We start from the raw sequence: 14,175 nt of genomic DNA on the forward strand, positions 1-14,175 counted from the left end.
ATCCATAACAATATAACTTAAAGGACTTACTGCAGGATAAAGACTGCAAAAGTAACAGCCTGAAAAAAATACCCTTGATGCATTATAGCAATTGAGACCACTAGTCCGAGGTGTTTGACACAGGGGGTCTGACACCATGTGAAGGTTTCTGGGACACCTGAGAGCAGGAGCCAGGCGGTGCAGCCACCTGCCGTGGGCCTCGGCTGTCTGCAGGCTCCAGACCACGGCTTCGTGTGGATCTGCTTCAGCTAATGGATGAGTCTGACCCTGCAAAGCTGCTTCTACACATGCAATTTCTTAATCCCGTCCTCCAACAGATTATTTGACCCGAGGAAACCGCAACTACACCGACAAGGAAATAAAATATTGCAATACTTGTCTTATGTGTGTGTGTGTTTTTCCCCATCTCGTCACCTCACTGATGTGTCTAATGATTCACAGAAAAGGAAGCCGATCATAGTGCACTCTCAGGTGTTTCCCCCGATCACTATTTTTGCTTAAGTCTAGGAAATAATCGACTAAAAATGCCATATTTGAAGACGAGAAAGATACAACACAGTGCGTGAATCCCTCTCTAATATACTCTTAAGAGCTTTGGCACCGGGGTAGCTTTTTCGCTGGGGCACTAAAAGAAACGCATTAGAGAGAAAAGGTTTTAAAGATAAAAACTATTTTAAGTGTGGTTTCCTGCTCCGCCTCGGTGACGCAGCCCAGTGCGACACGTGGGACTTCCCGCGAGACTTTTTTTTATTCCTCGACCATCCAACATGGCGCCGTAGGGACGTTGTTATTGTTCCGTCGCTCGGTATAAGGTTTTTGCAGTGGTGTCATTTCCAGCCCTAAACTCCGCGAATTTGGGTCGAGTGGGTGCCTGCGGGTATGAGAGAGCCATTCGGAGATCATGCTGAGATCCACCGGTTTCTTCCGAGGGATTGACTGTCCGTTTGACAAAGAGTACACCGAAGGCAAAGCCGACAAAAATGGGTGCAACAGACCATACTGTCACTTCAGACACAGCCAGCACAGACGGACGTCCTATGGAGCAGCCGTCGATGTTAAAAAGCACAGAGAAGTCAACTCCAACCAAAAGGGTGCATATTGTTTCACTTTTATGTGGCTGACATCCGAGTAACCAGCGGCGGCTGCGTAGCCAGGGCTGCACACTGTGCCTGGCTTCATTTGCACTTTCGACAGGCTTGAAACCATCTGAACTGATTTCCTGTTAGCTGCACAGTGTGAACAACCAGCAAATGACGCATATGTTGAACATATCCTGTGATTTTGGTGAACCTGCTGTGTTGTAACCCTCTCCTGACTACATGAGTGTGGTTTAGCCTAGCCGAAGTAGCAAACAAACAAAAAAAAAAACTCTTCCATTTAGCTTATGAGTTTGCTACAATCTGGATTTTTTTCACTCTTTGGTGTTTCATTAAGGAGTTGTTTGTGTTTTGTTTTTGCAGAGCAAGGGTATGATCCATTCAACCCCGAGGTAGTGAGGACCCAGGAGCAGCAAAATGGAGATCCATCTGCCTCCAGTGACATTAGTGGTGCTCTGGAGCTGGTCAACAGGGCCATCGAGGAGGTGCGCAGCGAGGTTGAGTGGGAGAAGCGGAAGCTGTCTCGGATCGGGGATGAAGAGTACGACCCCAGCTCCAACACCGGTTTGTCTACAACGGATGCTATCAAAAGACCCAGCTCAGCAACAGCGGCTTCCCACTTGGCCTATGACCCTGGGAGTTATCAGATGGCATCAGAGGGGTATAATCCCACCCCTTGCAGCAGCAAGTACACTTTGGATTCGGACATCCAGGGGAACCACTCGAACTCCTTGGAATATGTCCCCACCTCAGTGAAAAAGCCTGCACCTCGGACACACACACCCCAGCTCCCCTCTCCTCCTCCCAGCCCTAAGTATTCTAATAACACACCCTCCTCCAAGTGCAAATACACCCTGGACAATACCAAACCATCCACAGATATGGAGTATGACCCTCTCTCCAACTATTCTGCGCGAATTGCAGGACAGAGCAAGAGGGCCGAGAGTGTACAAACTGTTAAAATGGATGGGAGCAAGACACAGAAACAACCAGGGTCACGGAGATCGGATGAGGAGTATGTGCCGACGGCAAAAAAGCCTCGGCAGCAGGGGGTGGAGACACAGAAATACACCTGTTCTGACTCTGACGGGGAGAGCTCTGGAACAGAGTATCGACCCACTTCACTTAGTCGCCTCCAGCAGAGAAAAGGCAGTAGTGGATCAGTTGAGGAAGCTGTTGGGATGGGGAGAAAAGAGAGGCCCGAGGGAACAACGAATGCTCTGACACAGAGGAATAAAGAAGTGTTAAGAGATCAGAGAGAGGTGGGAGTGGAATCAGGCATCAAGGAAGTCAATCGGCATAAGTACAGCCCAGAAAATGAGAGGGTGACCATTCAGTCTAGTCATGGGAAGAGTGGCAAATCTGAGAAAGCGCAGCAAGTTGAAAAGGAAGTAAATAAACTGTCTAGTAGTAAAAGCAGTAGCAACAGCAACAGTAAGGACAAAGGCTCAGAGAAGAAATCAAACCACGACTCTGTTAAGAAAGACAGCAAGGGTCATGGGAGGAAAGAGGAGGGGAAAAGCAAGGTTAAGGACAAGGCAAGTGATAAAGTTCATAAAACTGAAAAAGGCAAAGAAGAGAAGAGAAGCGATGGTAAGGTAAAAAGTGTGGAAAAGTTAAAAAGTGACTCAGGCAAACGAGAGAAGAGCACAGAAAATGGTGGTGCGGAAAGCAAAAAACCCAAGACATCAGACAAGGAAAAGCAGCACAGCAAACATAAAGACCACCAACACAAAAACGGTAAACTTGATAGTGGTAAAAAAGAAAAGGACATTAGGAAAAGTAGTAAAAGCAGTTCCAACAGCAGTAGCAAAGGCACTTCCAACAGCAGTAGCAGTCAAAGTAAAGGGAATTCAGCGAGCAGCAAAGATAAGGCGAAGAAAAGCAGCAGCTCGTCAGATGGAAAAACAACAGTTAAGGACAAACGGCGAACTCTGAGTCTGAGCCATGCTGATCTGTTTGGGGATGAGAGCCCTGAGGAGGCTGAGGCCATGGAGGCCATGGAGGACATGGATGATGATGAGGAGGAGGAAGTGTTGGTGAGGAAAGCGGCTGATGCTTTAAAGAGGAGAGGCGTGAACAAAAGGAAAGCTTCAGAGTTGACTCCGTCTTCCTCGGATGACGACAGCGATCCTGGTGTGGAGGACGGCAGGGCAGGCTGGGATGAGGTAGACAGCGGTGGAGTGGACTTCGCCAGCCTCCAGGTGGACATGGACTTCGACTCGGATCCCATGGAGGAGTGTTTACGGATCTTCAATGAATCCAGGGATGTGAAGAGGGAGGACAAGGGGAGGCAGGCCAAGCAGGTATCAGCTCCCTCCGCCCACACACACACAAATCTTCATTACACTTTGGAACTTTAATTCCAAGAAGGGTTTCTGTAATTATCAAGTTATTTTTTAAATGCCAATAGGTGGGATATGGATGAACATGACTGTGCTTTGCCCTCTCAGCCATCTAGGGATTCAGAGGAAGAGGAAGGCACAGAGAGCACTTTAACAACTCTCTTCCCTGGTCAGAAGAAGAGGGTCTCCCATTATGCTGCCAAAGGAAGTGTGAGTTTGTCATTCTCACGTCTCTATTCTCTCTTTCTTCCCACAGTGCTATCAAGAGGTGAATTCAGGACAGTCAGCCTGGGTTGGGACATTATACCAGTATGCTGTGAAATGTCCTAAAAGGACCCAGCACCCAAAGAGATCCGTTTCTGCAAATCAAGTCTGTTGTTAATGCAGCAGTATTTAATAATTAAAAGGAAGTAAAAGCCATGAAAGTTTATCTTTAGACCTCTGCTGTGAATGTTTAAACAAAACTCTTATTTTGTTTAGAAAGAATCATACATCTTGACCATGCAACTATGCAGAGTTGGGACTTTTTCAAACTCTGTCCTGTGTTAGATGAGTTGAATTCTCCAACGCAATAATGCTAGAGCAGGGCAGCAATCATTTTAGAACTGGGGGTTCTACAATGAAAAACTGTGTTGGATTTGAGTAGTTTACATGTTGGCCTAAATGATCCACAATGAGTATTTGAATTAGCATATAGTTATGATAGAAAAAAAAAAAAGACAGGTGAATAATGACATCAACAAAAACAGAAAAATGCAAAAAATGCAAAACAATCATCAAGTAATAAAAAAATACTGCAGCAAAAAATGCATTAAATGCCAAATAAATAGTCAGAGACAGAAAATCACAGCATACACTGAAAGAGTTAGAGGATGTAATATATGAGCTTGTGAACATAACTAAAGATAGAAGGACAAATATAAAGAAATGTGTGTTGATATGCAAATATGCATTAGAAGCAATTTACATAATCATTACCAGATTCACAGATGGAAATACCATATTATTATTAATTCATTAATTTTATAAACCTTTATTTATCTAGGGTAGGTTCATTGAGCAAGTGAGCATGCATGCTCTTTTTCAGCAACACCCTGCACACTCACACGCATTCTCACCTGGGAGCTGCCCGGTACAATCACAGTCTTCACTCTGAGCAGCTCCACTAGAGCAGCTGGGGGTTAAATGCCTTGCTCAAGGGCTCTTGAAGGGCATATCAGTTGTGGTATTGGCATACAGTTGGTGCCTTCATTTTTAGGGTGGGTAGCCAAAGAATGAATTGACCTAATCCTTTTATTTTCAACATAAAGATTTCCACATTAAACTACACAAAGATAGCATACAACGCAGGTTTGGGTAAAATGCCTGTTTTTTCAGACCGACGCGACCCCCAAGGCTGTGGTGCGACCATACAGGAGACCCACTGCCCAGGAAGTCTGCTACCAGCGCATGCAGATTGCGCAGCAGCAGGCTGCTCAGCTTGCTGCCGCAGTCAAGGCTGGCGCTACCTCGTCAAGCTCCAGTCCGGGCTTCTCTGGAGAGAAGAAGAGAATAGCGCACCGTCCCAACCCGCTGGCATCATCATCCCCCAAGCTCGGTATGAATACATCCACTCTAGAGTCTGGTAGGATTTTCACGCCCTTTCTTCCTCTTCTCTGTGGGGTAGCAGTAGACCTCTGACAATTGGTGTCTAAAATAAAAAGTGTGTGTGTGTGTGTGTGTGACTATGTTCTGCAGATGCCAAACCGTCTGCAAGCCGAGTGTTGTCCCCTAGCAAGACCCTTACAGCCCATCTGTCTGTCAAGGCTCACACCTCCGCTGGTATCTTGTCCAAGACCTCATCCACTGTCATGCAGAAGAGGGTGGCGCACATGCCCACCATGAAGGTACTTGCAGACTAAATCCCTAACTCAATTTCTGAACAGCAGCTCTGTTTCTTACACATTTTTTTCAAAATGTCCAGCTTCTTGGATAGATCATTATCAATGGACATTCTAATTTTTCCAGCTTTTTGCCCACTCTTTTCTGGGGTGGCTTGCTTTGAGTCTTGTTTGCATGTCCTTGCATAACTTTGATTGTGATCAGTAAAGCTCTAGAAAAAAATAGTTTTGTTAAATCTGCAGAAAGTAATTTATTATTAATATCCTCTTTCTTTCTGTATATTTTTTCACACTGTCAGAGCACTTCGATGAAGCGCCCAGTCATCCCTACTGAGTTTGGGGCCAAAGTGCCCACCAACATCCGCCAGCGCTACCTCAACACCTTCATAGATGAATGTGTCAAATTCTGCCCATCAGAGGAAGCTGCCTTCCAGATGGTATGGGCAACACCCACACCCACAACTGTCTGTCCTGGCATAACAGAGTGACACAGTGTTTTTTAAGAAACTTATTCTTTCTTAAGACATATACTGTATAGTTTATACGGTGTGCATGATGCTAAATATTTCTAAATTTGGAAGTTGTGACTGTTTTTTTTTTTTCAGTTTTGATACTATACATTTCAGACCTGTGTTAGGAGTCTTATCTTTCAGTAAGTGCTCCAGTCTGATAAACTGCGGTTTGGATGGTGACAGAAGTTGTCATTTTAGGCCCTTGATGAGGAGAGGTTGGTGTATGAGCGCAGTAGCAGCAAGAACATCTACCTCAACGTAGCTGTCAACACTCTCAAGAAGCTCCGCAGCAAGGGTGGCTGCTCTTCCTCACAGGCCACCAGTATGTCAACCAAATCCAATCATAACCCTTCCTTCCAGAGTCAAGCTGTGCAGTATATTTCTTTCAGTCGCATGGCCATTATGTTAAGTTGGCATGTGTGGCAGTATCCAGTGTTACGATGGCATTTTATTTTTTTCCTCCACAGAGGCCCCGGTGTTGGCTACAAGCAAGAGGGTCCTGTCCCATGAGGAGGTTCTGGGGGGTCGCCTGGCTGCCACCACCAGCTTCACTGTCAACAGGATGGGTAAACCGCAGGAGGAGAAACTCACTGGTGAGGAGGAGCAGGGGGAGATGCAGTCAGATTTTCCTTGCATTTTGTTCTCACATATATTTGGACACTTCCAGAATGCTGCAGCCATGATGACATGTAATGTCAGATTTGTTGTGGATACATTTCACTTTTTTCTTTTGTCAATTTCTGTGGTTCCTGTTTTTCTGTCATTGTGTATATATTTTTTTATGTTTTTATTTTAATGGCTTGATTGCTGTCCTTGTAAAGGCAAAGGATTTTTGAGTTTCTTCTTCAAATCTTTTGCTTTATCTTTTTCAATTGGTCAGGTTAAATGTGACCTGATGATTTCAAGATGAAGGCAAAGAGCTTGAAAAGAAACTCAAGTAGCAAGGCATTAATGTTTCAAAAAGATGCTTTTAACACCTTACCACCTCTAGGTCATCTTGTTCATTCAGTGATGAGTAAGGCTTTGCATTGACAGTGAGCTTATTCAACCATCCATGTGACTTGCTCCAAGGAGAAGCTGTCCTTGGTCCTATTTACAACAATCTGCCAGCCCCCATGACCTGACATTCATGGGAACATGTAAACAAGAATGCAGTAGCTCATACTTCAGTGACTTTGACAGTGCATGTCTTGAGCATGTCACACTAGAAGGGGATGGCCTGATGTTTCAGACCGTCCCATGTCTGGAATGTCAAAGGTTCAGTATCCATAAAAACAGCCCGTTGAAGGGCCAGTCAGCAAGGTGCATAACTCCCGCTGTTTCAGTGGAGCTGCACAGTGGTCGGAGCACATGGCTCCACACGAGAAAGAGTTTGTACCTCTAGCCAGCTCAAGTTATCATTTTTGTTTCAGCTGATTTCAGTTGAAACAGTAACACATGTAGCGAGGCCAGAAAAAAAGATAACTCAGCAGATTTAACAAAGCAAGTAATGGTTACACATTCATTGAGCCTACATGTTTTTAAAACCTACATGACTTTATTTTTCCTCAGAATTGGTCAGCATCATCAGCCAGTTCCCTCAAATGCAACAATATTTTCTTATATACATATATATGTATTTCTTTTCACTCTCATTCCTTCATTGAGTGCCATTCTCTGACAAAATGATGAGGTGAGCTTGGACCATGATATTTCTCCATGATGCTGCTAACAACAAAATACCTCCTCTTCGACATGAATCTAAATGGCTGTGTAACCAAGCGATCAGTTGAAGGAATTTAAAATGACACGCAGTTCATTCTCATGCGTCCTTTAGATGGAAAGCTTGTTGGCCTGACTGCTCTGTCTCTCTGTGTAGGAGCCACACTGTATAGGAAGCTGAAACCGTACCTGATGACCGAGGAGCAGCTGCAGGAGCACGGCTACCCCAGAGCGAACCCTGAGGCTGCCGGCCGGGCCGTGATACACAACCTGCCAGAGAAAAAGATCATCACAGACCGTGAGCAACTATGTTTCCCAGCATTGCACATTTCCAATAGCTAATATGAGATTGAATTAAGAACCGGGAAGAAGTAAGTATTTAGTTTTTCATAATACAGTGTCAGCATTTTATGTGGATTTTTTTCTTATGTTTGTTTGCACTTTTTAATGTGCCTCCAGCATTCTCAAAGATCTGCTGTCGGTGTGGGGCCGAGTATAAGATCAACGCCAATGGCAACTGTGTACGCAAGGAGGAATGCAGCTTTCACTGGGGTCGTGTACGCAGACATAAAGGTAACTTTGTATGTCTTAATGTTTTTGATGATAATATTATAAGCATAAGTATTTTTAACATGAATATTATTCTTCCTCATCTGACTTATCTTTGACAGTTCTGAATCAGTCTGTATCTCTCTCTCCATTTCCCTCTTTTCTCCTTTGTTCACCTGTTTGTTTTTTCTTTGTTCACATCTCTCTCTCTCTGTCCACATCTCTCTCCCACTTTAGTGGCTGGAGGCTGGGAGACGAGCTACAACTGCTGCTCTGGAGCTGTTGGCTCTCCAGGTTGCCAAGTCAGCAAGGTAACAATCCTTGGCCCTATGGCTATGAATTTTGTTTTTCATAAACTTAAAATGGGCAGTCTCAGTGATTCTGTGGGTGAGGCTGGACACTATGCACTTGAGTGAGTCTGAAATAAAAGCATCCCCCATGCATAAAACAGAGCATGACAAAATCAGATAATACAGGACAAAAGTTAAAAACAAAAAAAAAAGTATAATAATGTAATTAAAAGCAGACATTACCTTTATGACACTGTAATTTTATTGCAGAATGTGAGAACATTATAGAACAATGTGTAACAATTACATTTGTCATTGAATTGATCAGATTTGATTCAAGAAGCACTGAGCAAGGTTTTTACATATTTTATGCTGTTATTGTCTAGAATTATGCTATTGATCACTACCATCTTTTTGAAACCCTGTTTAGTTTTGAGTTTAGAGATTCAACTTGTGTAAATTGTTCACTTTCCTTTGAACTTTTGACAACTTACCAATGAACCACTAGGGGTCAGTGTATTACCTTTGTCCCTATCCATCCTGTCCAGAAATCTTATGTTGATAATTAAGGACTTCAAATATAAATAGAGCTTTTGTTTTACTCGTTTCCACATTACTCTCCACATGCCTTTTGTACTACAGATAAAATCCCAGGGCTCAGATTTTAATTTGTTGTATTTTTATAGCAACATGTTCAGGATGGGCGAAAAGAGTCATCAGATGGCTATGTTAAGACCTTCAGCAAGCCTCTACCACCAGATGGCAATGGAGGGGTGTACGCCTTGGACTGTGAGATGGTGAGTCAGACAGACGTCTCCAAAATGTTTGCATATGAAAAATTTCCAAATAGCACAGAAAATAGTCTGAATTTTAGCTTTGATTTAATGTAGAATGGTTTAATACTGCACTGCACTGCACAATATATTGTTATGCTAATGAGCAAATTGAAGCTGTTTTTCACTTCTTTGGGGTTTCCTTTAAGAAGCCCATTAGATTAAGAAACTGGAAACAAGGATTCGCACAGTTACTATGTAGCTGTGTATGTCCTAAGCACAGCAGCCCAGCACCAGTTTAGTTCTGTTTCCTCCATTCAATCGTACGTCCTTTTTGTTTTTTTTTCCTTGGAAACAGTGTTACACAAAGCAGGGCCTTGAGCTGACCAGGGTGACCGTCATCAACTCTGAGCTGAAAGTCATCTACGACACATTTGTCAAACCTGACAGCAAAGTGGTTGACTACAACACACGGTGAGGCTGCTCTCTGTTTGTCCCCTGCAGCTTGATATGAATGCTTAGATGAATACACACACACACTACTGCATTCTTGTGGCCCAGAAGGATTTGGTGCACTCCATGTTCCATGTGCTTAATAAAACAGTATCTGTCTCACAACCTATGTTGCTTGTCATCCCGTCTTCTTTCCTTCCTTTCACTGTCCATCAATGAATACTGTAACAGAAGAAACCAATGAGCGTTCCGTGTTTGTCATTAAAATATTTTAAATAAACATACATCATTGTAAAGGCAGTGTATCTTGCATCTAATTTACAGGTTTTCGGGGGTGACGGAGGAGGACCTGGAGAACACCACCATCACGTTGAGAGACGTTCAGGCCGTGCTGCTCAGCATGTTCAGCGCTGAATCCATCCTTATAGGACACAGTCTGGAGAGCGACTTACTGGCCCTCAAGGTACTGAACATGGGGCTCATGACTTTTCAGGATTTCACATGATGACTTTGCTAGATGATATCAGATTCCCTGCTATTCCCCTCTCACCACTTCTACCACCACTATTTTGGCTTTTCTGAGCTGCCCTGAATAACTGATAAATGTATGAGGTATGTGCCTTGCTGATAAAAACACGCTTTTCATTTAAAGCTGAACTAGGAAAATTTTCGAGGAAAAACACGCTCATTCCAGTGTGAATCACAAAGTGTGGCTGCACATTTGGAGTATCCTGTCCCCAATAAATGAGACTGTGAAGACTCTTTTTGTTTACCCGCAAAAACATTTGGCACTGGGTAAGATGTTTCTCCACCCACAGGAAATGGAAAACCTAAATTTGAGTGAAATATAAAAATGTCTAAACAGCAGTGACTGAGCACTCTGTCTATTCAACTTGATAAACATGAGCATGCAGTGTGCTATTTATTCACACTACAAAACATGATGTCTGGCTACTGAAGTTGAAATTTTTCAAATTATTACCTCTCGGTGTCACAGGAAGCCACAAATTTGTGAAATGGCCAAGTAATAACAATAATAATAATAATAATAATGATAAGAAGAAGAGTTATACAGTTTATTTGTATAGTGCTTTTCTTAGTACTCAAAGACACTTTACAGTAAAAAGAGTTAAAGTATAATAAATAGACATATAGTATAACAACAACAATTAAAAAGTGCGCGTGTTAAATTGTAAGCAGGGGCTACTTCTGATCCTCGTCTGACTTCCAGGGAGAGAGTCTCTGTTTTTGGGCCTGGACTGAAAATCCTGGATGTAACATGCTGTCTGTCTGTCTCTTCCTGTTTCTGTTTCTCCTGCTTCTAGCTAATCCACAGTACAGTGATAGACACAGCTATCATATTCCCTCACCGCCTTGGCTTGCCCTACAAACGTGCCTTGAGGAACCTTATGGCGGAGCACCTGAAACGCATCATCCAGGACAACGGTGAGAAAATCATGCAAAGCTAGCAGCAGTTGTGTTCATACTTTGAAAGAGTTTAGATTTAACATTTGCCTTCATTCTGTTTTATCATCCATTCATTTTTTAGCTGCACATCTGTTTGCATTTCAGTTTGTCCAACAAAATGATAAAATTACTGACAAACAGTACAGCATGTTATTAGTGCCTACAAGCCTGTGTATGAGCACATCACATAGATGTGTTAAACAAATGGCCGATGTCATGATGTGCAATCTCAGCATGAAATATTCTCATAGATGAATGAAACACAAAAAGTTTGTCTGCATTGCACTTCTCCCCTCTCCGCAATTTTTAGCTGTTAAAAAAAAATGGGGGGGGGGCTGCTTACTTGGCTCATAGGAACAAAGAACAAAGTCAAGAATGTGAGCAAAATTTAATTGTCATTCTAAATATTCTCAGCAGAAAAAGTGATTGAATTTGTAAGACAATACTGAAAGGAGAAAAAAACAAGACAACACTCCGCTTAATTAATTCATATTCTGCAGTTACAAGATTAGTACAGGCTTACCATCTGTTTGCAATGTTTTGAGCTGTAGACAAAGAGAAGACATGCACCCTTTGTTTATAATAATTTTCCAAATATTAAGTTATTCAGTAAAAAGAATGGACTCTTATTTGTGCTTGTGTGTTGCCAGTGGAGGGCCACGACTCGAGCGAGGATGCCAGTGCCTGCATGGAGCTCATGATGTGGAAGGTCAAGGAGGACGCAAAGGTTAAGAGATGACCTCCGACCCCTCCAGGCCATTCCACTGATTATAACTTCCTGCCTTCATGCTGGCTGACTGCTGCAGGAAGAAACACCAGAGCAAGTGCAAAGGGGCCGGGAGCCCAGAACCGGAGTTTCACCCCAACAGTAACTTGATGGATTAGAAAAAGAGGCAGACACAGAGTAAGAAGGAAAAGAGAGATGGAGAGTTCACCAAAGGAGGAGGTCTCCAGCAGAAATAAGGAAGAGCGCACTCACACTGGTGCCTGCGTACTTGAGAAGAGAACTGTCAGTCAGCCACTTCCCTTCAGAGCAATAGGAGATGAAATTAACAGTGTTTTTCATTTGCTTAATAGTATTTCGGTTCTGTTATGTTACGATGCATTTCTGTTTAGCACTCTTTCTCTGCTTGAGGAGTGTCTCTCAAGGCCGGAGGTCTCTTCAGAGATTCATTAATAAAACTGCTCCACAGAAGTACTACTTAAAATGCCAGGGCATTGTCTGCTAAACTATGGTGATTAATATGCTATTGATGCCAGGGCTGTGTTCTCAGTCCGACTTGCACTATAGAAATGCCCTCGTTATACAGGGCCAAAGAGTACCTCATCTGTGTAATAATGCATACATTTCTAATGAATAACAACAAATGTTCCTAAGTACATTTTAGTGCATTGATGTCTTAGAGGCTATTGACCATTTGCTACCTAAATGCACTTCTGTTTTTCACTTTGCACCTCGTTTATTTTTTTTTTTTCACCAACATCTGGTTTAACGTGGTTTATAGCAAGATCATTTTGTTAACTCTTTGTTAACTCAAACCTTATTAATCCTATAATACTTGATCAAAAGACCCTTAGCAGATATCTAAAGTCTCTGCTACTTTTTATTTGGTATAGTTGATGGGATGTTCACTGTATTTTATAGTACAAACAAGATATTGACCATATCCGCCACTGTTTTTCTTTGTGTCCTGTGTACTGCATGAAAGGAAGTTATGGGAACCGGTGTAATAGCAGTTAGGACAATATTACTCCTCCATAAAGACAAAAACGTATTCAGTACTCTGATAACTCTAGTTACGATTAGGCCTGGTTATTAATTGCAGACAATTATCATTTAATGTATATCAGCTAACCTGTGCTGTTTTATGTTGAAAGCGACATACATGACTGAAAAAAGATACTTGAGTGCTGTAAATATGCTGTAAGTAGTTCCCTTTTGTATTTGTTCATTTTTGGTTGTTCATCTTTTCTAATAAAAATACTACTTAAAACAAGATGTTGCCTTGTCTTTGCTCAACGGTCCCTGCAGCGTCCAAACACATTTTGACAGTGTGACAGCTTTCCTCAAGTACAGTGTTGGGCCTCTTGCACTCTGTCTCTTGGTCCAGTCTATATGTCCTTTTAACGGCAGGTGCAGAGGCCATAATTCTCCTTTCTTCAGCAGATGTGTAATTTGGAAACAAAATGGGAGAGAAATGCTAAACTGAGAGGCCCATCCTTTCTTCGGTGTGTTTGCCTATTGAGCTCCTCTCGTCACATGTCAGTATGCATTTCCCCAGGCCGGGCCACAAACCCCAGGTATTAAAGACCCAGTTTGCTGAGATCAATACCTACACAATGTTCCAGTGACAGGGAGGGGGGCTTCCTAGTGTTTATTGAGTGTTGGAGAGATTTGAACATGTGGAGCAAAGCAGCTTAGAGGGGTCTTCTTCATTATCAAATTCGATCAGTGCCTCTCTTTCTCTCCCCATGATCACCTTTGACTAGTGGGGGTCACGAGGGGGAAGCTGAAGGCCGGGGCTCCGCTCCAAGGGACCGCAAACCGACCCCATGCTGAGAGATGGAGAGCAGCATTATCTCTCTAAGAGCCACAAGAAAGAAACTTTTTACTGTCTATATCCGTCATTTAGCTCCCATACAAACACTTTTGTGTAGAAAATGGGGTTGTGATTGAGGGACACTGATTGCATTCTTATGTCTAGCTCATGCACCATCAACTGGGCTGTTAAAATCACACTCATGAAGAACCTATCATGTTCAGAGAGACTTTGACTTTTTTTCACTGAAGGGAATTCCCACCTTACTGTCACAGCAGAACAGCAAAACATTGTTGAAAATGCATGTAATTATCCAGTATACTTAGGAGAACAAGTAAGAAACATGACATACATGATGTTCATTAGGTTGGAATCAGTTTTCCTTGCAAGCTGGCAAAAACCTTTGCTTAGAGCTTGGATTATGGCCGGGCCTCTAAAGACATGATGGTTTGAAAGGTCTTGTGTGTGTTCTCTGGTCTGATCTCACCCCTGCACCCCGGCCCTCTTTTGGTGCCCTTGACCCCCGGGCCAGGCCAAGCTGAGCTGGGCCGCCCACAGCCGCCTGTCC

At 43.0% G+C, this 14,175-nt stretch overlaps 1 protein-coding gene across 1 annotated transcript; it reads left to right on the plus strand.

The window, feature by feature from the left end:
- The first annotated feature begins 768 nt into the window (after nt 1–768).
- rexo1 (REX1, RNA exonuclease 1 homolog) lies at nt 769–13,064 on the plus strand. The gene is made up of 16 exons (XM_030049058.1): nt 769–1,091; nt 1,461–3,403; nt 3,551–3,652; nt 4,820–5,039; nt 5,180–5,328; nt 5,622–5,759; nt 6,033–6,156; nt 6,302–6,427; nt 7,693–7,833; nt 7,995–8,108; nt 8,322–8,395; nt 9,061–9,171; nt 9,506–9,621; nt 9,925–10,063; nt 10,926–11,046; nt 11,718–13,064. Exons 1-16 carry the CDS (start codon nt 902–904, stop codon nt 11,804–11,806), a joined length of 3,897 nt encoding a protein of 1,298 aa, XP_029904918.1. The 5' UTR covers nt 769–901; the 3' UTR covers nt 11,807–13,064.
- The last annotated feature ends 1,111 nt before the right edge of the window (nt 13,065–14,175 follow it).

Source organism: Myripristis murdjan, chromosome 4 (genome assembly GCF_902150065.1).
Source record: "Myripristis murdjan chromosome 4, fMyrMur1.1, whole genome shotgun sequence".
Taxonomy (NCBI): domain Eukaryota; kingdom Metazoa; phylum Chordata; class Actinopteri; order Holocentriformes; family Holocentridae; genus Myripristis; species Myripristis murdjan.

What these genes read in the sequence shown, in the direction of transcription:
- rexo1 (XM_030049058.1), top strand. Translation starts at nt 902, where the DNA reads ATGCTGAGATCCACCGGTTTCTTCCGAGGGATTGACTGTCCGTTTGAC. An exon ending in AGTCAACTCCAACCAAAAGG is followed by an intron (nt 1,092 to 1,460) that starts GTGCATATTGTT and finishes TTGTTTTTGCAG; the next exon opens with AGCAAGGGTATGATCCATTC. An exon ending in GCAGGAGGAGAAACTCACTG is followed by an intron (nt 6,428 to 7,692) that starts GTGAGGAGGAGC and finishes CTCTCTGTGTAG; the next exon opens with GAGCCACACTGTATAGGAAG.